At 42.2% G+C, this 24,886-nt stretch overlaps 1 protein-coding gene across 2 annotated transcripts in view; it reads right to left on the minus strand.

Moving 5' to 3' along the window:
- Positions 1 to 24,886, minus strand: part of kdrl (kinase insert domain receptor like) — a 509,442-nt gene that overhangs the window by 451,987 nt on the left and 32,569 nt on the right. For both annotated transcript variants that reach the window (XR_013497644.1, XM_078211338.1), the window contains exon 3: positions 10,540 to 10,754. Coding sequence is in view for 1 of the 2 variants with exons in the window: in XM_078211338.1 (XP_078067464.1) it covers positions 10,540 to 10,754 (215 nt within the window). In the remaining variant the exon portion in view is untranslated. The remainder of the gene's footprint in view (positions 1 to 10,539; positions 10,755 to 24,886) is intronic.

Raw genomic sequence — 24,886 nt, forward strand, 5'->3', positions numbered from 1 at the left:
TTACCCTACTAATCCCTCTGACACTAAGGGGTAATTCAGCATGGCCAATCAACCTAACCCGCACATCTTTGGACTGTGGGAGGAAACCAGAGCACCTGGAGAAAACCCACACAGACACGGAGAGAATGTGCAAACTCCACCCAAGGCCGGAATTGAAATTGGGTCCCTGTTGCTGTGAGGCAGCAGTGCTAACCACTGTACCACTGTGCCACCCATGATACCATCATGCTGCCCTCAGACGAGCGGTTAAACCAAAGCTCTACTTGCCCTCTGAAGTGAATGTTGAAGATCAGGTGGCACTAATTAAAGAAAGAGGCAGGGGAGTTATCACCCATGTCTTGGCCAATATGTATCAACATCGAAAAAGCAGATTATTTAGTCTTTATCAGATTACTGTTTGTGGGAAATTGCCATGTGAAAATTGTTGGTTGCATTTCCTACATTACAACAGGAAAGAACTTTGGAACATCCTGAGGTTGCAAAACGTGCTATTTAAGTGCAAGTCTCGCTTTTCTTTTTCTTTCATCAGTCTGCAGTACCAAATTGCCCTTAATTTAACATTGAAGTTGCTACTCTGCAACATTCAAATTCTTCAGGCTGATGAGTGCCAGACTGTGAAAAAGAATTTAACAGCTGTGCTGCAAAACAAAATCTTGCCTCTGACCTTCCCCTTTCACTTGTGGGAGAAATGTGCAAAGAGTTGCTTTCACCCTGTCCTGAAAATGGAGTGAGCTGTCAAAATACGAGAAAGGATAAGGCCAATGCTAATTTAAGCATGAAAGTTTATATCAACACAGTGGGGTCGATTCTCACATTGTGACCCACAAATTTTCTAGTGGGTCGGGTCGGGAGATGCACGTGTGGGCCATTTCGCGGGATTCACACATGCGTTCCCGAAGCTTGCGCGTCTCCCAGAGCCAGAGAACAGGGGTAGTCGGGACTGCTCTGGAAATCAGCGGTAAAAGAGGTAAGTGATTTTAATCTGTTTTAAATGTATTTTTAATCTATTTTAAATGTGATTGGTCAATGGCGGCACGGTAGCACAGTGGTTAGCACTGCTGCTTCACAGCTCCAGGGACCTGGGTTTGATTCCCGGCTTGGGTCACTGTCTGTGTGGAGTTTGCACATTCTCCTCGTGTCTGCGTGGGTTTCCTCCGGGTGCGCCGGTTTCCTCCCACAGTCCAAAGATGTGTGGGTTAGGTTGATTGGCCATGCTAAAATTGTCCCTTAGTGTCCTGAGATGCGTAGGTTAGAGGGATTAGTGGGTAAAATATGTAGGGATATGGGGATAGGGCCTGGGTGGGATTGTGGTCGGTGCAGACTCGATGGGCCGAATGGCCTCTTTCTGTACTGTGGGGTTTCTATGAATTATCGGGCCCGACACAGAACGTGCCGGGCCTGATACTATCTCCCACCCCACTTGGCGTATTTCACTCCGGCAGAGTTTAGAGTAGCTCCCCACTTTCGGGGACTGAATGGGAGACCCCGCCGGAGTGAAGAGGGGACAATTGGGGTGCCCCAGGGGTATCAGGGGGCAGGATGGTGGTGCCCCCTGGGCATGGGCACCTTGGCAGTGCCAGCCTGTGCCCCCAAGCACTGCCCAAGGGGCAAAGTGCCCATGTCTGGGGGCACCTTGGCACTGCCCACCGGGCATCGGGCAGTGCCAAGGGGGTGGAGCCTATTGTGGGCAGGGCCTAGGGGGTGATTGGTGGGGGGTCCCGCTGCCACTCTGGGCTAGAAGGAGGCCAGCGATGGGGGCGGGCTGGGGGGGATGCTCTACGGGGCGGGCAGGGGGGGGGTCTGCCTCCCATTGGGGGGGTTTGCTTCTGGGGTGGGATTGATCTGCCAGCGGTGGGTCAGCAATCTGCCGGGGGGGTCAGTGGGGGGGTGTCTGCTGTGGTGGGGGGATGGGGGATCGCCACAGCTGGGTGGGGGTGGACTGAATATCGGGATGCTCCCGGATGGGAGATGGTCAGGTCTGGCCCGGGAATTGTCATGGGGGTCACAATCGGGCCGTGGTGATGTTGGGAGGGGCAGCACTGTGGGGGTCCCGGCGAACGAGCTGGCCAGCAAACGGGGAGACTGACAGATCGGGGCCACTGCGCATGCGCAGAATTCCAGAGCTGTCAGCCTCTGGCATGAATAGGACCCCGGCCCCCCCACCCCCCTAGTTTTTAATGATGTTGACCATTGTGACCTCTGCATTGCACAGAGTGGGGTTTGGTTCTGAAGTTACGCTGAAAAAACAATCATGATCTAGACCAGTTTTCTCACCAATTCAGCACTTCTGGGAGAATCGACCCAATATTCCTTATCTGACATCGAAAATAAGCCATCAAACCATAAGCCAGCTTGTTTAAAAGGAAAATAACGTTTGAAACAATGCATGACTCCTTTGCACCCATGTAACTATCTAACTGCTTTTTAAAAGACAAAATTGTTTCCGCCTCTACTACTATCTCTGGCAGCTCGTTCCAGACACTCACCACCCTCTGTGTGAAAAAATTGCCCACCTGGATCCTTTAGTATCTCCCCCTCACACCTTAAACCTATGCCCTCTAGTTTTAGACTCCCCTATATTTGGGAAAAGATGTTGACTATCTAGCTGATCTGTGCCCCTCATTATTTTATAGACCTCTATAAGGTCACCCCTAAGCCTCCTACACTCCAGGAAAAAATGTCTCAACCTATCCAGCCTCTGCTTATAACTCAAACCATCAAGTCCCGGTAGCATCCTAGTAAATCTTTTCTGCACTTTTCTTAGTTTAATAATATCCTTTCTATAATAGGATGACCAGAACTGTACACAGTATTCCAAATGTGGCCATACCAATGTCTTGTACAACTTCAACAAGACGTCCCAACTGGTGTATTGAATTTCTGACCAATGAAACCAAGCATGCTGAATGTCTACTTCACCACCCTGTCCACCTGTGACTTCACTTTCAAGGAGCTGTGAACCTGTATCCCTAGATCTCTTTGTTCTATAACTCTCCCCAATGCCCCATCATTAACTGAGTAAGTCCTGCCCAGGTACGATCGACAAAATGCATCACCTCGCATTTATCTCAATTAAACTCCATCCACCATTCATCAGCCCACTGGCCCAATTGATCAAGATCCTGTTGCAATCCTAGATAACCTTCTTCATTGTCCACTATGCCACCAATCTTGATGTCATTTGCAAACTTGTAACCATGCCTCCTAATTTCTCATCCAAATCATTCATATAAATAACAAATAACAATGGATCCAGCACAGATCCCTGAGGCACACTGTTGGTTACAGGCCTCCAGTTTGAAAAACAACCCTCTACAACCACCCTGTCTTCTGTCATCAAGCCAATTTTGTATCCAATTGGATCCCGTGAGGTTTAACCTTATGCAACAACCTACCATGTAGCACCTTGTCAAAGGCCTTGCTAAAGTCTGTATAGACAATACTGACTGCATTGCCCTCATCTACCTTCTTGGTTACCCCTTTAAAAAGCTCAATCAAATTTGTGAGGCATGATATTCCACTCACAAAGCCATGCTGACTGTCCCTATTCAGTCTTTGCCTCTCTAAATACCTGTAGATCCTGTCTCTCAGAATACCTTCTAACAACTTACCCACTACAGACGTTAAGCTCACCAGCCTGTAGTTCCCAGGCTTTTCCCTGCAGCCCTTCTTAAACAAAGCTACAACATTTGCGACTCTCCAATCTTTAGCCACCTCTACCTATGGCTGTCGATGATTCAAACATCTCTGTTAGGGGACCCGCAATTTCCTCCCTAGCCTCCCACAATGTCCTGGGATACACTTCATCAGGTCCTGGGGATTTATCTACCTTGATGCACTTTAAGACTTCCAGCACCTCCTTCTCTGTCATATGTACACTCCTTAAGACATCACTGTTTATTTCCCCAAGTTCCCTAACATCCATGCCTTTCTCAACAGTAAATACTGATGAGAAATATTCATTTAGGATCTTACCCATCTCTTGTTGCTCCACACATAGATTACCTTGTTGATCCTTCAGAGGACCTATTCTCTCCCTTGTTGCTCTTTTGCCCTTTATGTATTTGTAGAAGATCTTTGGATTCTCCTTTGCCTTATCTGCCAAAGCAACCTCCTCTTGCCCTTCTGATTTCTTTCTTAACTCTACTCTGACACCCTCGATACTCTTCAAGGGATCCACTTGATCCCAGCTGCCTATGCATGTCATATGCCTCTTTCTTCTCCTTGACCAGGGTCTCAATATCTCAAGTCATCCAGGGTTCCCTACTTCTACCAGGCTTACCCTTCACTCTAAATGGAATGTGTTTACCCTGAACCTTGGTTAACACATTTTTGAAAACTTACCTACTGTCTCTTTGCCTGCCAACAGACTCCCCAAATCAACTTGTCAAAGTTCCTGTCTAATACCATCAAATTGGCCCAATTTAGAATTTTAACTTTTTGGCCAGACCTATCATTCTCCATAGCTATCTTAAAACTAATGGAATTATGGTCACTGGTCCCAAAGCGATTCCTCACTGACACTTCTGTCACCTGCCCTTCCTTATTTCCCAAGAGGAGGTCAAGTTTTGCCCCCTCTTTAGTCAGACCATCTAACCTAGCAATAATACTAGTCATATAGAAACGTGTCACCTAGATATGCCAACAGACAATCTGACAGAAACAGGTAGAATGTCTACAACAACAACTAATTGCATTTATATTGCATCTTTAACGTGAAGACGATGGTTAATCACTTTGAAGTTTCAGGAAGCTAGCTTCATCCTCCCATAGAAAGCAAAGTTTATCCATGTCATGTAACAATGAAGTTGTACAAATTCTGAAAACATTGCTAACTACAACCATGTATGCTTTAACCTACTGAATAGACTAAAAGAAAAAGAAAAAATATGCTTTCATGTAGCAGTTCTCATGGCTACTAGACATCTCAATGCACTTTACAGCCAACAAAGTACTCTAGAAGTGTATTTACTGTTGCAATTTGGAAGCAATGATCTAATATCAACTTTCAGCTGGTCTAATCCTAAAGTACAGCCACAAATTTATTTTAATCTCTGTCATGGATCTCAGCTGTAAAATTATCAGTTAATGTTAGGTTAGTATGGCATTACAACTAGATTTGTATTCTCTTTTGTTTCATAAATTAACCATGTCTACAAAATATTTACACATTCAATGTTTAAGCCAAATCACTGCTATGTTTCCACATTAATATGCTATTGTTAATTTATGACTGTGGTCATAATATGGACTTCTTCTTTGATAAATGTCCAGAAAAGTTTAATTTGATCACTTAGTAGCTTGTGCGGATCCTGATGAGATGTTGGTGGTGTAAATACTAACATAATCAGAACCCAATGTGGGACAGTTCAGCAAGCCTATCTCATTCACCCCAGGTGTAGGTTAGATGGAAAGGTTTCTCGTCAAGGAGCTAAGGTGAAGGCATTAGGGATTTCTTCAATGCCCAAAATTCAATTCAGGATATCAGTTCCAGTATTCCTACATTTAGACGTACACTGGACCCAAAATCATATTCCGGGTAAAACAGCGTCATTCCATTTCTGCTACGTAATTCATGACATATTGGACCTATTTTATGCTGTTCCTGCACTTGGAATTCTGAGAGTCTGCAGTGAACATATGTACTTCATACATAAAGCTGTCCACTGTGGAATGTATTTGATTCTTTTTAAAACTGGAAACCTGTTTTTCATCACCTCACATCCACAAGAGCAGTACAGTACTGTGCAATTTGGGAGCTCATCATTCTAAAGGGAAGACAGTGAAGGTCACAACAGATGTATCATAAACTATAGCAATCTTACTTTAGGTCTGATGCAGAATGCTCATTAAATCTGAAAGGATTGAACTGGTCATGCACAGAATGAAATGCTTTTTACAATTATAGATTAATGTGAACACATTTAAGTTGTTTTAAATTCCTTTTGGGAGTTTTTGAAAGTATGCTTCGGTCTTTGGATATGCGTATTGAAACCATGAATAATACTGTTTTGATGGTTCTGCATACTTCACTGTCCATATTGATAATGATGCAAAATATTCACCTATAAAAAGGCCTGATGCATCTATCATACGTCAGCTATATTTTATACATCTCAGCTTTGTTAAACATTTAATACTTTAAGGTGCAATGCAGGCAGTAATTTCATGTTGATTTAGTGAGCATCTATCGATCTGTCAACTTCCCTCACCTACATTAATTAACCTACAATTGAGCTAGGCATATCTCTCTTTCCAAATATACCATTAAACATTAAAAGTCAAATTAAAGACATTTTCATTTTGACAGCTATGAAACATTGCACAGTTCATGGTATAAATTACCCAATCTACTTTGAGCATTGTCACCAGAAATTCATTTGTTTATTTCAGTCAACAAAGAAACAAGGCTGCGATTCTAACATTTTTGGATGGAATTACATTGTGGTTGCACCCATTGTGCTATCCAACCCTCGCTCCAGGGTAAAACTCTGACACCAATTTGGCAACGCTTTTATGGTAAAATTCTCATCGTTGTGTTCAAATTAGTCCATGCCCTCATTTCTCCTTATCTCTGCAACATTCTTCAGCTCTGCAATCCTCAGAAATATCTGTGATCCTCCTATTCTGGGCTTCCATCTGCAACACTGATTTTCTTCTCTCCACCTTCAGCTGCCTGGGCCTAAAGCTCTAGAACGTTCTCTCTAAAGATCTTCTACTTCCCACTCTTTTAACACATTCTTTAAAATCTATCATTCTGATCAAACATTTGGTCACCTGTCCTCATAACTTATATGTGGCTCAGCAACAAAAATTATTTTAATACACTAAAGACACATTTAAAAATGCAAGCTGATTTCTTGTTGTTGAACTGGGTAGAGCCCCATCTCCTATAGCTTTATTCTGTGATGTTGAAGTTTGGCTGTTTTATTATCCTCCCTTGCATGGTTATGTCACCAACAATTTATATTGCAAATTGCTTGTGAAATTGACAACATATACCCAAAGTGGTTCTTTCATCTTTGGAAAAAGTTTGCCTTGGGAGCGTGCTGTTGTTACCACAAAGTGACCTTTGAATTTACTTACTAATTCCTAAATGAGTTCAACTAGAGTAAATCAAGATAAAGAAAGACTGGCTTTGAGTAAATAAATGTACAACTAAACTACATGACACACTTCTCTTGGAACGTCTTAGTCACTGACAGTTTGCAAAGTTCCTGACATTGATGTATCATGTAATATCGGGAACTTTAAAAAATACCAGAGGAATAGGAAATGACCAGAAGTTCTGATGTATTCAAAATCCATTTCCCTATAACAGAAGTGCACCAACCAATTCCCTTTAAGAAATTTGCATCTTATTCGATTCACCATACCTTCCATCCCGCTAACACTTCCTGTATTTCACTGAGCATGTTCCTGTATTTCTATTTAAAACTGTCATGCTATGAGAAATAGTGGCTTTGAATCTAGACTATGTGACCATTGCAACATATCTGTTATGTTGCAACTTACTATAGATTAAGGGGTGACTTTGTATTTGGCTTGCATATTCCAGCCAAGTTCTGAGAATGATTTTTTTAAAGCAACGTTCAAGTAACTCAAGATTACAATACTTTCCAGTAACCCACATCTGCATTTGTTACTATACCAGGACAAGATAGTAAAAGTCCCCTTTTTCTTCTGCTGGTAAAGGGAATAAGTGAAATGCTTTTGGGTCATAGAAACATATAAACATAGAAACTAGAAGCAGGGGTAGGCCATTTGACCCTTCGAGCCTTCTCCACCATTCATTTTGATCATGGCTGATCATCAAATTCAATATCCTGATTCCCCCCTTCCCCCCATATCCCTATACAATTGCAACAAAACATCCCCATCCCTTTACTCAAATCCTCTTGCTGTGAAAGCCAACATACTATTTGCCTTCTTTACAGCTGCTGTACCTGCACATTTACTTTCAATCACTGATGCACAAGGACACCAAGGTCTCGCTGAATATCCACCTCTCTCAATTTACACCCATTCAAGTGATAATCTGTCTTCCTATTATTGCTACCAAAATGGATAAGCTCACATTTATCCACATTATACTGCATCTGCCATGCAGCTGCCCACACATTCAGCCTGTAAAAAACATGTTGAAGCATCTCTGCATCCTCCTCACAACTCACCCTCCCACCCAACTTTGTATCATCTGCAAATTTGGAGTTTCTTCTTCCACATCATTAATATATAATGTGAACTTATAACCAGCTCCTGGGTCCACAGCATGAACTAGTCCTAATACAGGGCAACTTATAGATTCATTCAGGAAACTGGATGTAAACCACACTGGCTCTTTTTTGAGATAAACAGTGGAATTTTTTACTTCTTTCTCCTCTTGCAATACCCAATCATGAATGCCTTACATTGATTATAAAAGTGGAAATAAAGTGAAAATAATGCCCCATGACTTCTTGGCTCCCCAGCATCGGATCTGGGGGGTTACTCCAAAGATGCGCTGGGGAATCCCTCTTGGAAGTTCTGAGGTAAGGGTTTGTCTGGTAACTATCCAGAAGTGCTAATTTCCTTTGGGGCAATTGAGCTGGGAACAATTTAACTTGCTAACCTCAATGGTTCTGCCAGTGTTATGCTAATAGTTACTCTAAAAGAGGTAGAAAAAAATACAAATGCTTCCAACTTCAGTGTAACAATCTTAAAGACCCAGACTGGTCCTGACATAGGACATCCCCTGCAATTCCAACACCCCAGGGAACTCCCCCACACCCCACCCTCTACCCCAACTAAGTAAACCCCTCAAAGTATTCCCTACCTAGACCCCCTAAATGCCTAACCTGACCCCACACGATTCATTATGTTCCTCCAGTGCGCCTATTTAACAATGTCTGAAGTCACTTTTGCACTGCGTCCCACTTCATCCTCTACCATGGCACTAACATAAACTAGTCCAGGAAACAACCAAGTCTCCCCATAGGAACCCCCTCCGTACCACCCCCCCCCCACCCCCCCAACCCATTGCTGATGTCAATTCATGTCTTCCCATTTGTCAAGAAGCAACTGAAAAGGCTGTTTACCAACTAGTTACTGAGAATGAATGATGATCTAAAACAATAATATTTATGTAATACAGGAACTGGATGATTGGAAAGCTCTCTGTCTTTCTGTAGTGTTCTGTGCTTTCTTCTCCTGCCAGGAGGGACAGTGATGACATGTGTTGAACAGATGGATGGTGAACATTTGTTGAGGGTGACTTTGAGGGAGAGGCAAAACATTGCGTCAGGATGAGGGTGAGTGTCAGTAGTGGAGATGTCAGAAAGTGCATAGGTAAGGTAGGATAGGTGAGCCTACAATGTAAGTTAGTTTGAGCAATGTCGGCTTGACGAGATACATCAGAATGTAAGTGATTGAGCCATTGCTCCCACCTTTCCTGCTCTGTTCAGGTTATTGAATCACTACCCATAACCAGGAGTGACATGCCCCTGCTGTTTGACCTCTTGCGCCACCTCCAACCATGCCTTCTTGGTGTCCCCAGCTTGCATTGTTAAGGAACAGAATATTTCTTCAGTTCCTCACAGCCGCGTGTAGTACATCCAGGAGAGATGAGGCACAGCCTCTAGCCTTCTGGTTTCCGTACTCATATTTCCTTTTCCTTAGCTTCCAACTCCAATGTCCTTCAAATTACCTGTTTGGAATGTCCTTGTAAATCGTGGAGGTGAAATTGCATCATGCAGTATCATTACATCCACTGATGCTAAATGGTTAGGAAACCTAGAAATCACATGATAATGCAAAGGTTCCATTAAATAGCCACTCCCAGATCTGTTGCACTGACTTCTGGGTTTCCCGCATGTTACTTGACTCCTCAGCTCCCAGCACCTCGTAAACCTAAAATCCATGCTATATGCTTCACTACAAGAATCCATCTAGAATTTTAAATTTCTATTTGTGTGTGGTCAGGAGAAGCAAGTACATTGATTACTAATGCAATGTTACAGTGATCTGAGATCAATCTTTAAACAAGATTATAAATAAACTGGATCATGCACCATCTAATATAATTGGATTACATGTATTATTAAACAATTAAATCTCCTTTAAATGATTGCCCTTTCCCCATAATGCATGCTATTGCGTGATGGAAGGACACCATCTGAAGATGCACAGAAGAGGTCTGCGGTAACTTGTTTACTATCCCTGTAAGGGAATAGTCAGTGTCCCGTTCTCCACAGCACAGCAGCCCATCAATTCAAACTTCATTCTTGCAGGAATATTGATTTGTCAATAAGTTACTAACTCAATCAGACTATTATTCAGCAAATGTGGGCTATTTAGACTCAATTAAACCTTTATTCTTTGAGTTGTAAGTTCTTTTGGATGTTCCCCTGTGTCATTTTATTGTATTTTACAGTCGAAGGCTCACCAAGCCACGCTGTTTCAGATTCAAGTTTTTCCATGACAGTGTTATTGATTTAGAATACATCCAGAAGTCAAGACCAATACTTAACCACAAAGGGGAATTCAAACAAGTTTCCTTACCTGCGACAAATAAATAGACCTTGGATTTAAGGTTTTCATTGGCTGCATATTTACAAGTATAGCTTCCAGTATCAATGCGGTGAGCATTCCTCAAAGTCATGGTACTGCAAAAATACTTCTTCTTCAGATGGTTACACCTGTAGTCGGTTATATTTAATCTGTCATTTGTAGCAGTAGGTAGATTGGGTCCAAGCCAGTTCAAGGATGCCTTCCCCCTGTTGATAAACCATAATGGCTAAAATTAATCACAGATGTAACAGCTGCATTACCAGTACCATTGTGTTTGCTTTGTTTTTTTTCCCCATTTTTATCTGACAAATGACTTGAACATATGTCCAGTCTTTTGTATCACAAAGCTTGTCAATTCTCCAGCTGGGTTATCCTCTAAAGGAAAATGGCGTGATTACTTTCATTTATACAGCTCCTTATTACCTTAAAACTCAAAGTGCAGCACGACTGGGGAAATTCTGCACTCATCGTGGGTTCGGCACTTGAAAATGCCAAAATATGAACAATGATGGACAAAAAAAGATTCCATGGTCCAGCCAATGTGTCTTCCACAATACAATACCTGGTGTATTATAATGTCACCCCAGCCCACCTGAAATCATGTGATCTCCTGGGAGAGGCAACAAAAAAACCATTTAAAAAAACAGATGAATTTGAGGGAAAGAAATCTGTGAAATTCCTCTGCAACCATCTGACAAATCAAAACTCAGTCCAGTAGGTCACCGGCCCTGAATTTGCTGAACTCTATATCTTTTGTAAGAGGTCATTTCTGCACCAACAAGAAACTGGACCAACTCTTCCTTGATGGAATTCAGTGACTCGGCGTCCACCACACAAGTGGTTCAGGGCCTCAATATGCTCAATGAGAAATCCTGACATCTAACCCAGGTCTTGCCTTCTACAATTTCAAATTGCGGCCCCTTCTCCTCCCAAACCTATTTAATTGGCACAAAACATTTAACTGGAATATAATCTATTCCCTTCGCCTTCAGAAAAGCCTCAATCAAATTACCTCCCGATTCTACTCTGCACTATTGTGTACAGTCCCGACTCTTTCAGCCTATCTTGATAACTAAGATGCGAGGTGAATGGGTCTTGGTGCAAGTTAGAACACATAATAACAGCTTTGGATGCCCTCAGTGCATTGAATAGTCATCTCTGGAGGTAACAAAGGCATTGTTGGGGGTTTCAGCAGCAAAGTGAGTAAAATATATGCGGTTAGTTTTGGTCAAGTGCTGACCTACAAAATTGGCCATTCTCAAACTGAGATGACATGGTGGGGAAGAGATGTGATGGGGGAGGGGTGTGGGCAGATCACAGTCAATCTCCCTCATCTCACCTGTTCTCACATTGATCAAACCTGCAAACTCATTCAGAGGAGAAAGTGTTAATTGAGCTAAACTGCTACAAAATGACTTTACATACCGACCGGGTGGTCTATCCAAACCCACCGAGGATTGCACTAATATCAAATGCTGTCCAATGGTCTGTCACCCAGGATAGAAAACAGACTCAAAATACAGCACAATATGAAGAAGTTGGAAAACAGCAACTAGCAGTGGAATAAGGGTGGTACAACAATGTAAATAACATATGTTATATATATATATAAGAATTTACAGGTGAACAATTAGCATAATTTATGAAATAAGTAGAAGGGTAAAGAAAAAAAGCAATGCATTCTTCTGGTCATATAGTGCTACAGAAATCCATTGAACCATTTTCACCTGTTCAAGTTGAACCTGCATTATTTTTTTACACATACTGAGTGAACAGCATTAATTAAACCAGGATATATATTTATGGTATATAATTCCATTGTGAAATTTCATTTCGTAGTCTGAGATTGCATACCGACCGACTCAAGAACAGATTTTTCCCTGCTGCTATTAGACTTTTGAATGGACCTGCCTGATATTAAGTTGATCTTTCTCTACAGCCTAGCTATGACTGTAACACTATTTTCTGCACCCTCTCCTTTCTTACTATCCTATGTACTTTATGAATGGTATGCTTTGTCTGTATACCGCAGAAAAAACAATATTTTTCACTGTATCCCAATACATGACAATATTAAATCAAATTAATACAAAAACGATGAGGGTCAGGATTCTCCGATTTTGTCCGTGGCTGCCCCCTGCGAGTGAGAACAGAGAATTTGGCATTACTCCAGTCAATACTCCATATTCAATTTCAGCGGCACTGGAGAGTCCGAGCCGTGAACGACGACGGAGATTTTTGGCAAAGAATTCCAGAACTGAAAATGTTTGAGACAAGAACTAATGGTTTACAACAGGTGACATTTTGGGAGAAAACGCTGCTGAGAAGAACGTGCAGCTTTGTTTTTAATATCAAAGTTTAAAAGACTAAAAAGAGATGAAACGAGTTTAAAAAGTAATGAAAGATGATGCAAGGTTATCATTTAATAGCCTGCAGAGTGGAACGTGGATGGAAAATATTGATCTCAAGGAGGAGAAGGTGAAATGAGGAGAAAGAAAAAGGTGAAACATAAAGATAGTGAGATGCAGAGTGATTGGTAGAGCTGGGGATTAAAAATAAGTGTTATCACTGATCGAAAAAGTGCTCTCGCATCCATTTTTTAAAGAGCCTTATCTCACATTATTATATATTTTCAATATTTATAGAGATATGCAGTTGTTATATTGTAACCATTTCAATTGTTCTTAATATCTCTAGTTACATCATAGAATGAGAAGACTGAGTGGTTTTGTTAGCCTTCATGAAAAGTGCATTTTACAGTTTTTTTTTAAGGTTGCTTACTTATGTTACATCAAAGAACATCAATAGGTTTTTGAAACTATTTTGTGACCAAAATGCTTTTCTACCACTTTTGCTCACTAGAATCTTGGTCAGACAACACTTGGAGTACTGTGGGAACTCCTGGGAGTAAATTATCTGGTCCCACGCTCACTGTGTGGATTGTTGCAAGAGGACAGAAAATTTGACGGATCATCTAACCTCGGGCAGGAATTCCTGGTTTCGACAGGCGCAACTAGAGAATCTCACCCCCGGTCTCCGTATTCTTAAAAGGATATGGAGGCACCGGGGAAGGTACAAAGAAGATTTACCAAAATGATACCAGTACTGAGAGGTGACACTGATCTGGAAAGATTGAACAGGCAGGGGCTGTTTTCTCTGGAAGAAAGTGATGTGGTCAAGATCTTTACGATTATTGAAGGGTTTGATAGGGTAGACACAGAGAAGATCTTCCCACTTGCAGGGAAGACTAGAACCCATAGAATCCCAACAGTGCAGAAGGAGGCCATTCAGCCCATCGAGCCTGCACGGACAACAATCCCACCCAGGCCCTATCCCCATATTTACCCTGCTAATCCCCCTAACACGAAGGGGCAATTTAGCATGGTCAATCAACGTAACCCACACATCTTTGGACTGTGGGAGGAAACCAGAGCACCTGGGGAGAATGTGCAAACTCCACACAGACAGTCACCCAAGGCCGGAATTGAACCCGGGCCCCTGATGCTGTGAGGCAGCAGTGCTAACCACTGTGCCACCATATCACCTAAATATAAGATAGTCATTAATAAACCTAACTGGAAATTCAGGAGAAATGTTTTTACTCAGAGGGTGGGATTTTCTGGCTGCATTCTCCTGAAAGCTGGAAATTCCCGTCCGAGGTCAATGGATTTTTGCGTGGTGCGTGTCCTGCCCGTTGCGATTCCCGTGGCGGGTGGGATGAGAAAATTCCGTCCAGAGAGTCATTAAGGGTGGAACTTGTTACTGCAAGGAGATAGCATTAATACATTTAAGGGGAAGCTAGATAAACTCATGAGGGAGAAAGGAATAGAAGGATATCTCGATGGGCTTAGATAAGAAGGATGAGCGCATGTGGAGTATAAACACTGTTGGGCTGAATGGCCTGTTTTTATGCTGTAATTACAATGCAACACAATGCACTCAATATTTTCTCATGAAGGCATTGCTCCTTTAAACAGTACAACAGGATGTTGCACAATTGTGTAAGCACACAATATTCTTTGTGAAGTAACTGTAGTCATTTTCTTAGGAAGAATAGCCTGGATTCAAGCCAGAATAGCATGATCTAAATTCAAACTTTCTCATTCCTGGCATGTAGTTCAAAGAAAGAGTCAAACATCATTATTGAAGTGTAGAAACTTGCTACCATCTTTCTGTGGACCCACTTTACAATTTAAATGATGTGGGTTGTGTGGGATGGCGGCCAGTGCTAAAACAAAGAAATCACTTCACATGGCCTTGGCTGCTGGCTTACTTCTGAGCACTGGATGACACTTGGGTACACCCATATTTTTACAAGAGAAAAATGTGACTTTGTCCAGCTACTGGTCTTTGGGTGATTTTCCAAAGTGGTACAGATTAGGTGTCAAATGTCATCAAAGTGTTTGTCACATATTAGACACATTCTCAGCTGGAAGCAGGATGTTTGGACTGCGGTTATGAAAAATGGAAGAAGAGGTAAATAACTGAAGAATACAAATTGCAGGTGAGCATGAAGTAGCTAAGTAATGAATGAACAAGAATGAGACTGATGCCGTCTGCAGAACATTTTTCCAGCAGGTTCCTTGACATCAGGATCGAATTTGGATTTTAGACTTGACTGGCTAACTTCTGCTCATGCGTTCTTGCCAGTCCTCAGCAGGGACACTCAGCAAATCACTAAGACAAGGGTTCAATGGGAAGATATCGTTCTGCTTCTACATGTGCACTTTCCCTGTTCACAGAGAGTATTACCTAGTGTCCGGAATTCTCCAGCCGTTCACACCCCCAACGCTGCTGCAAGAGAGGGCGGAGGATTTGGCGCTCAGCCAAATCTCCATTTATTGCAGCGGGATGGGAGAATTCCAGCTGTGAGCGAAATTGGAGAATTCTGGCCAGTGTCTTTAGAAAGCAAAGAATATTCCAAAGCAGCAACAGGTCATTTAGCCTATTAGGCCTGCGTCAATATTTTATTCCATTTGGGACATTTGCGTGTGTTGGGTCGTCAAGTCTAGAGGTATCAAAAGTGTGAATGAGGGTTTCAACGGCAGCTTAGCTGAAACAGGGGCAATGTCAGGTGATGTTACTGAGGTGGAAATAGGCAATTTTAGTGATGGCATGAATATGAGCTTGGAAGATCAGCTCACGGTCAAGTATAACATCAAAGTTAGAATCATAGAATCCCTACAGTGCAGAAGGAGGCTAGTTGGCCCATCGAGCCTGCAATTACAACAATCCCACCCAGGCCCTATCCCTGTAACCTCACGTATTTATCTCCTGATGCTAAGGGCGGACTTTCCCTGTCCCGCCCGCCGTGTGAATTGTAGCAGGTGGGACAGAAAGTTCAGCAGACCATGCAAAGGCCCATTGACCTTGGACTGGAATTTCTGGCCTTGGGGCGAGCACGGCCAGAAAATCCCGCCCTCTGGGTCAATTTAGCATCGCCAATCAACCTGACCTGCACATCTTGGAATTGTTACAGGCTGTTGCCAGGGCGAGGGATAGAGTTTGTAGCTTGGAACTGGAGTTTGGAACGCACATTGAAAACAATGTCTTCAGCCTTCTCATTATTTAACTGGATGAAATTTCTGCTCATTATGTACTGGATGTTGGATGAGCTATCAGAACGCTAGGTGGATGAAGGACAGAATTACAGTCAATCTCGAAATACTGTCAAAAATGTTTATTTGCAGAGATGCTTAATGTAAGCATATACGTCCTGACCCTATAAGCACATTTTCAGTTGAGACTGGATGCAATCTGATACAATTAATAAAGAATCAGAATTAACCACTTTCCATATAAAGAATTGCTTTGTCACATTTCCTTTTTTATTTATTTTATTTATTAGTGTCACAATTAATATTAACACTGCAATGAAGTTATTGTGAAAATTCCCTAGTCACCACACTCTGGCACCTGTTCGTGTACACTGAAGGAGAATTTAGCATGGCCAATGCATCTAACCAGCACGTCTTTCGGATCGTGGGAGGAAACTGGAGCACCCGGAGGAAAGCCACGCAGACATGGGGAGAATGTGCACACTCGGCACAGTGACCCAAGCCGGGAATTGAACCCGGGTCCCTGATGCTGTGAGGCAGCAATGCTCACCACCGTGCCACCATGCCACCCCTGGCACTTTACTTCTTGACTTCTTTTCATGATCATCGTACACGTGCGACCTCTTGTTTGGGCTACATCTTTCTCGTTGCTTTGATATCCCCTTTAGAATGGCAAAAACACCACACAATATTCCAACGGTGAATTAATTGAGGTCATATACAAGCTTGCAGTACCTACTTGAATACTAAATACATGGGGGAAGTTTTCAACTGATGCCCCTGTTTTCAAATGGGAAATCCGGGAAACTCACAATCAGGAAAATAAATTTCTTTGTCCAAACCTCATGGCTGCAATTTTCAAACACCAGTGGGCACAGCATATTTGGAATATTTCCACCCACTTGTACCGGATGTTGACTGAACTAACCATTTTAAAGTTAAAGTTTAAAGTATTAGTCACAAGTAGGCTTACATTCACACTGTAATGAAGTTACTGTGAAAATCCCCTAATCACCACACTCCAGTACCTATTTGGGTACACTGAGGGAGAATTTAGCATGGCCAATCCACCTAACCTGCACATCTTTGCACTGTGGGAGGAAACTGGAGCACCCGGCGGAAGCCCATGTAGACACGGGGAGAACATGCAAACTTCACCCAAGCCAGGAATTGAACTTGGGTCCCTGGTTCTGTGAGGCAGCAGTGCTAACCACTGTGCCACCATGCCGCCCTTGAAAGGGATAGTTGATAGACACCCAGAAAATAGTTCCGAAAGTAATGGTTTGGTAATGATTTTTGTTGGGCACCCTCGAGGTGTTCTCCTCCTGATCCTACAGAAACCTTCGGGATGACTGCTAGTTATTCAGTGATGCTGACTTGGATTTCTCCCATTTGCCAAGTCGTGACTCAGCCCCATGAAGAAACTGCACCATTTCCTGCATATCTTGTGGTGAGGTATTCATATGGACTTGCAGAGCGTAGGCAGCTTGTTCATAATCTGAGGCAATGAACACAAAGGTGTTTTGGCTGAAATCAATGAGCTTTGCGGCAATTATGCACTGGCGTCCAGTGCGAAAGTAAATGGTGATGTGGGTGCAAAATCCCGCAAAAGTCTGGAAACAAGATTCTCGCTGGCGAGATCTCATTTCCCAATTTTCCCTGCCCCTTGCTGGTGACAAAACGAGGTTCCCGCCCACTAATGGATTTTAATAAATTTGAATACTATTAATGGGTCTCCCCGCCACATGATTCCCCTCACTAAATATTCAGACCTTATTGACGTGACATTGCATCAGCGCAGTTAACAGCAGCTTCAGAATAATGGGATTCAGTCAGGGGATTCTCCAGTAAGTATAACTCCAGGGAGCAAGGAACATGCCCTGACCCTGTCCTCTGGCACTGCCCTATCAATGGTTGGCCTTGTCCTGGTACAGATTGGCACTGCTCCTGGCACAGGTTGGCACACTCCATGGCACATGTTGGCAGTACCAGGTTGGAATACCAACCTGTGCCAAGGGAGACCGCCATGGATTGACCCTCTGGGAGCTCCATTGTGAGGGGGGTTCCAATATGGTGGTAATGGGGAGGGGAAAGTTCCAATACCTTTGAAGGGTTGAGGGGGACAGTGCCCGCAATACTGCTATGGTGGTGATGGGGAAGGGAGGGGAGGGTGGGGGAGGGAGGGGCCCTGGTACTTGTATGGTGGGTGGGGGCTGTGGTGGGAGTTGCAGAGGAGGGAGTTTCATTTCAGTGCTGATTGGAGTGCCCTTTAAAAATGCCACCCTGATCTCTGTGAGCTGGCCTTGCTGATTCCATCAGGCCCCACCCAGCCAGAGTGAAGGTGGAAACCATGGCCCCCCCGATTTATTCTTTTGTCAAATTGGCTGAAGATCTGGTGTGAAAACTTATCCATGTACCTGGACAGATACAAGCCAGTTTTCAGTCAGAGCCTGACACTCTGACAAATGACGGTAAAATCCTGTCCCTAGGTACAAAACAAAAATAACCTGTTTGTCTTTGTAAGTCCTGATCGACTTGCATTACAACTTTAAAAGCTCTCTATTTGTACTTGGATATCTTACTTTAATCCATTTAAAATCATGCCATCAAGGTACATTAAGTTATAGACTATCTCAGAATGTGGCGAAGGCAGGTACAATCATGGCTTTCAGAAGAGAACTGGATAAGTACCTGAATAGAAAAAGTTCAGGGCCATGGGGCAAGGGCAGAGAATTAGAACTAAGTTTCTCAGACAGAGAGTGGACAGAGACAGGGCAGGTCATACAGCAACTATTGTCTGATTCAGTTCTCCTTTCCAAAGTTTTACTTCCAGATTAGATTCATATTTTGCTGGAGAAATGTACTATCCAAATGCTTTTTCACCTCTGAAAAGGGAAGGGAAAGGGTGGCGTCAGGAAAGGGACAAATGAACAACAGGGGCTCCAATGAGGCTGATAGTGAATCAGCAGCCAATGTTTCAGCCTGCTCCTTTTTACTTTTCGCTGACCTGGGAACATTTTACCAAGATTACCGGCAGTATTGGTGGTTTTAACAACAGCATCTGTGGTTCAGTGGTAGAATTCTCTCCTGCCACGTGGGAAGTCTGGCTTGATTTCTGGCCAATGCAAGACCAGTTTTTAATTTCTCTCCCTGTTCTTGTTGCTCTGTTACTTCCAATTCACCTGTGTATTAGCTGCATTTAAGTTGCTGCTGCAAAGCATCAACATTTCTTTGAGTGGCACGGCAGCACAGTGGTTAGCACAGCTGCTTCATAGCGCCAGGGACCCGGATTCAATTCCAGTTTCCGGTGACTGTCTGTGTGGAGTTTGCACATTTTCCCCGTGTCTGCGTGGGTTTCCTCTGGGTGCTCTGGTTTCCTCCCACAGTCCAAAGATGTGGGGGTCAGGTTGATTGGCCATGCTAAATTGCCCCTTAGCGTCAGTAGGATTAGCAGGATAAATACGTGGTGTTACGGGGGTAAAGCTTGGGTGGGATTGCTGTTGGTGCAGGCTTGATGGGCTGAATGGCCTGTTTCTGCCCTGGAGGGGTTCTATAATTCTATGATTTTTAACTTCAAAATAACAGCAAGACTGGCAAACAAGTCTCCAAAAATAGTTTGAACTGCGCAACTTCAATGGAAGCAGATTGGGAATGGTAAAAAATCATCTGCCAATTTTCCAAGTGTTCATTTCATCACGTTGGCATAAACCAATTTCACCTCCTAAATGTTTAAAGTTTTTCTTACTGTAATAAGCTTATCTAGGCCAATCTTCTGTCACCAATCACCCTTTACTTACAGTGTGTTCAAAATGCTGTTCAATGGCTGCAGTGTAGAGGTCATCCCCAAGTCTTTCGACTGCCGGCCTGAATGGAGACTACTGGTTTTAAACCCCCCACTATTGGACGAGACTCCACTTGCCTAATAGGGGAGCTCGTATTCTATGAGACCCATGGGGAGATCTATTGACGATTCCATAACATATATTCTTACTTTCTACTTTTTTCTCTTTCTCTCTTCATTCAATTATTTTTGCCCACTTCATTTCTCTTCCTGTACTGATTCATCTATCCTAATTCACCACTCTCCCTGTTTCTTTCTCAATCCTTAAACCTTATTTATTGTTCACACAGATTTCAGGTGCCCCATTGCTCTCAACCTCTGACAACTGACAAGGGCAAAACTTCTTTCAAGTTTCTGGATAAGGGTAAGGACCTAGCTAACAGAACACTCCCAGTAATGTCGCTCCCCTAAAGAATTTAGCTCGTTATATATTTGCAACTGTTTAATTAGTTATAATCAATGGGTTTGGGTAAATTTTCAACAGCTTATAAAGGACAGGATGCGTAAATAAATCAAAAGAAGGAATGGAGATGGCAGGATTAACACAGACTGTTACACATAGAGCACTGCTTTGTTTTTCAACTCACCAGACTATGGAAAGTCATTTCCCCTGATAGGCTGAAACATGGAATTTTCCAAGCAATTTCTATTAATAACACAGAACCCAGGGAGAACTGTGCTGTGTGAAGTGAGCTACATGCCTCAGCAACTAATGATATATAAAATGAAATATGACGGCAGTCATTAAAATAATCAATAAAATGATGTTCTACATTGCAGTGAATTCTCTGAGCTATGTTGGACACCCCAATCCAATCCATTTATCTTATCTATCTATGATAATCTGTCTGGTTTAAGGGTATACTGATTTAAAATATATGCTGAACTTTAGCCATATTGAGATTGTAAAGAATGACTTATTTTAATGCGATTAACAATTTTCACTGAAGATTCCTTCGCAGGCTTTAACCAACACATGGATGCCACTATAAGCAATAGAAGTAAAGACAGTTTGTAGAATAAGAATGATTTAAAAAGTGGTCTTCAGAAAATACCAAATTATGAAAAAAAACTGAGCAAAAGCAATTGTATATATAATGGGTGGGAATTTCCACATTTCCATCCAAAGTCAATAGAATTTTGGCTGCTCTCTCCAGATTTTCCAGTCCTACCCATGCCGGTTCCAGCTATGGGTGGGACCAGAAAATCCCAGCCAATGTTTCACTATAAGAAAATTACAATTCACTTGAATTTTAGAAGACAGTTTACAGTATATACTCAAGAACATTATAATCTAGTATGAAGAATATTCTGCTTTTACTTAAAATGTCTTTGTTTATCACATGACAGTATCAACAGTATCAGACAGTTTAATTTCCATTATAAACACTTATAAGGGCCAGATTTGTCATTCTGCGGGGGTGGTGGGATTGGAGTCTGGCACGCCAGCAATTTCATGCCAACCATCACCATCATGATCGGAAACTTTTGGACCCCAATGGAATCATCCTTGGAATTGAGATACCTGGCCATCATCGGATACCTCCCTGAGCGCCCCCTTCCCAAATTAATAACATGACCACCATGGGAAACCTCACTTCTGCGATCTAGACTCCGCTTCCCACAATCCATTTCTGGGGTCTGAAGTGGAACTCACTTCAGCTCTCAGCTGACATGATCTTCATGACATAACATGACATGATTTATTTTAAGGGTTGATTGACACAACTTCCCTCACCTGTCTGACTGATGGTGAGGGAGGCATAAGGAAGATGCATCCAACCCTGTAAGAAAATGAGACAAAATACTGGTTCAACCTCGTGTTCACCCTATTCTTCATTGTTGATGCCGAAGAATGGTTCCAGTTGCATCTTTGGTATCTTGGGTCCATTTAAGTGAACATACTTTCTGATTATTCTACCATTCCCGGTAGATGATTTATTATAAGTAATATAAAATGTTGTGTGAACTTTTAAACACATCCACTGGGTTTGGATGACGTCCATAAACCATTGAGCCTCATTATTGCATCTCTCAGTTTCCTTACCTTTGACTGTTGACCTCAATGCAGCTTTGACTAATTTTATACAATTCCCATTTGATCTATATTTTTCCATTGACTGGGATGCTTGCTCAGATGTCTAATATAGCATGAATTGCGGCCAAATACATTTTGAGTACAGTAGGTCCCTGTTTTAAGTGTTCTTTTTAAAATTGGTTCCATTTTAAAGGGCTTTATTTTTTAATGTCTGGCTTTTATTTGCAGTGCAATATCCCTGTTTTAACATGTGTGAGCAGTGTGATGGCGCGATAACTTCTTAGTACAACCAGGCCCAGTGATTCTGTATGATGTCTGGCTTGCGATCAATGCCATTTTGTCCTTTCTGTACATTCGAGGAACGTTGATTTTTGCTGCATTTTCAGGTAAACCCCCTCCTTGTACTAAACTAATCTTCATTTTTAAACTTTTCCTTTAACCTGTACCCTGTATTAGTTGAGTAACCTTGTGGACTTTGTTTTTTTGAAATAATTCTCCATTGATCTGTATCTTACAATACAGATACTGTACTGGATCATAGGCTTTGTTTTTCAAATTTCTTTGCTGCTGGACAGTACATATCTAGAATCATAGAATCCCTACAGTGCAGAAGGAGGCCATTCGACCCATTGAACCTGCACCGACAACAATCCCTCCCATGCCCTGTCCCTGTGACCCTACATATTTACCCTGCTAATCTGAAGTGTGGGCAGAAACCGGAGCACCCAGAGGAAACCCACGTAGACATGGGGAGAACATGTAAACTCCACACAGACAGTCACCCGAGGCTGGATTTGAACCTGGGACCCTGGTGCTGTGAGGCAGCAATGCTAACCACTGTGCACCTTGCCACCCATTACCTGAGGAACTGCTGTGGACTTCTGTTTTTAAAATAATTCTTTGCCAAACAACAGTACTGCTCTGTACTGTATAGTACCTATGTTTGAGGAACATATGGTAAACTTGGTATTTTAAAGAGGTCTCTGCTAGGATGAAGCACAAGGCAGAAAGTTTACAGTCACTTACTGTACTGTACAGCATTTCAGACTGTAAGCTGCAGTGTCAAATTTTACATTGATTTTTTTTGCACAAAAATTGTCCTTGGGTACCTAACTATGGCTTTGTCATTGATTCCTATGGGAAACCATGTTTCACTGAAAGAATTTTCACTTTAAGTAGCGATTTTCAGGAATGCAGTTGTCACTTAAAGTGAGGACTCTCTGGATATTTTTAATTCTGCTCAGATGTGCAGCTACCTTCAAAAATAAAATGGCGTTCTTAGAAACTGATATATAATTGCTTTTATTTCAGAAACAGCGTAGAACAGAGATAAATAATGCATAAAGTAGTCAGTTCTGTTGCATCTAACAGACGTGTAAAACGACTAAACTAGAAATGTTCTGAGGTTCTGATTAACAATTCAGCAGGATACAGATAAATATCTGATCTGTCAGCTTGAAAAGGTACTGCAGCATTAAATCAAGTCAGGTTGCACATGTATAAGTAGTTAATCATCCTGTTTTCAGGATATCTCCTCTGTCCCATCCTGCTCCCTGTTATGCTAAGGTCTTCCCACCCTGTCCCAGTCCTATACGCTCTTTATTTAACCCTATTCCTTCTCTGCTCTTTTAAAAAAAATTAGGTTCAAACTGTAGTTTGAGTTGCTAAAAAGGTTAACTAAAAGTCATAGCCTCACAAACAATGAGTTGACTTTCTTCTAACACAAAAGTGCTGCTTTTTCATTCTGAGAGACATCTTTGTGCAAAGTATTACTTATCAGACAGGATCTCCCTGAATAATGCACTGTTCAGTTCATTCTGATCAGTAGTGAGCATTGCTTGGCATTAAAAAAATTATTTGACTTGCAAGTGACGAAAGAATGTTCAACGCTGGGCAGTTCATCAATTAGGTGGAACACTTGCACAGGCATTGATTTATTCGCAATACTCACAACCACATCTGCTGAAAGACAATTCCCTCATAGAGGGATAAGAGGTGAGTAACCTAACTGACTTCAGAAAAGCGTGAAGAATTTTGGCTTGTTCTTTTTGAGAAATGGGAAACTTTCAAATGACCCAACTGAAGTTTACCTGTTTGTAAATGAATTGATAAATTGATCCAGACAATTTTTTTCCTGCTAGGATGGGTTCAAAAAAACAGGAAACATAAGTGACTAGTCAGGAAATTCATGCTTATTGAAGTAAAGAGTCAGCAGATGATGTGTGGGTGTAGTTTGCGATAGAATAACCATATGTAGAGTTGATGAGGGGAACATAATGGGGAAAAAGGCTTTAATCATGATTGCAAATAGCTCAAATTCATTCCATTCAAAATGAGCATGACAAAGAAACAAAGAGACTTGAACAAGTTGAAGTGAACACAATCAATGGGTTCAAAACTCAATGGGCTTAGTAAAGATAAGGTGGGGCTGGATTGATCCATGATTCTGCTTGGTAAAGTATTGTAGTGGTTTGCTGTTTGTTTTTGCAAAATGGCTGACCAGGAAATTCTCCTGATCTTAACGCCTGCCATCAGGCACGTTGGAAGAATCTACAGGTTGATAACTGTTTGGCCACATGATGAACGGATCTTGAGTGCACTCAAAGATCCAGGGCAAAGGAATCTCAGAAGGCAAGATTGAAATCCTGGAGGCAGTTCCATGTTGAAGCTGCCTGGGTTCGAGTGACTTTTGTAGAGAACTCCGAGACTTATTTTTCAGACATGGAGATTGGAGACACTCATGAGAATTTCAATGAGATTATTTGGCTCACAGTGTGATGAATACCTGGCTGGGTTATTGAGGAATCCATGGAATCTGCTTAGGTTGCGTCTGTCATTTGCTTTGGAGAGTTCACCTGTTAAGTCACGTGCACTCATCTTGAATATTCAAGTACAAGATGT

Source organism: Mustelus asterias, chromosome 4 (assembly GCF_964213995.1).
Source record: "Mustelus asterias chromosome 4, sMusAst1.hap1.1, whole genome shotgun sequence".
NCBI classification, from domain to species: domain Eukaryota; kingdom Metazoa; phylum Chordata; class Chondrichthyes; order Carcharhiniformes; family Triakidae; genus Mustelus; species Mustelus asterias.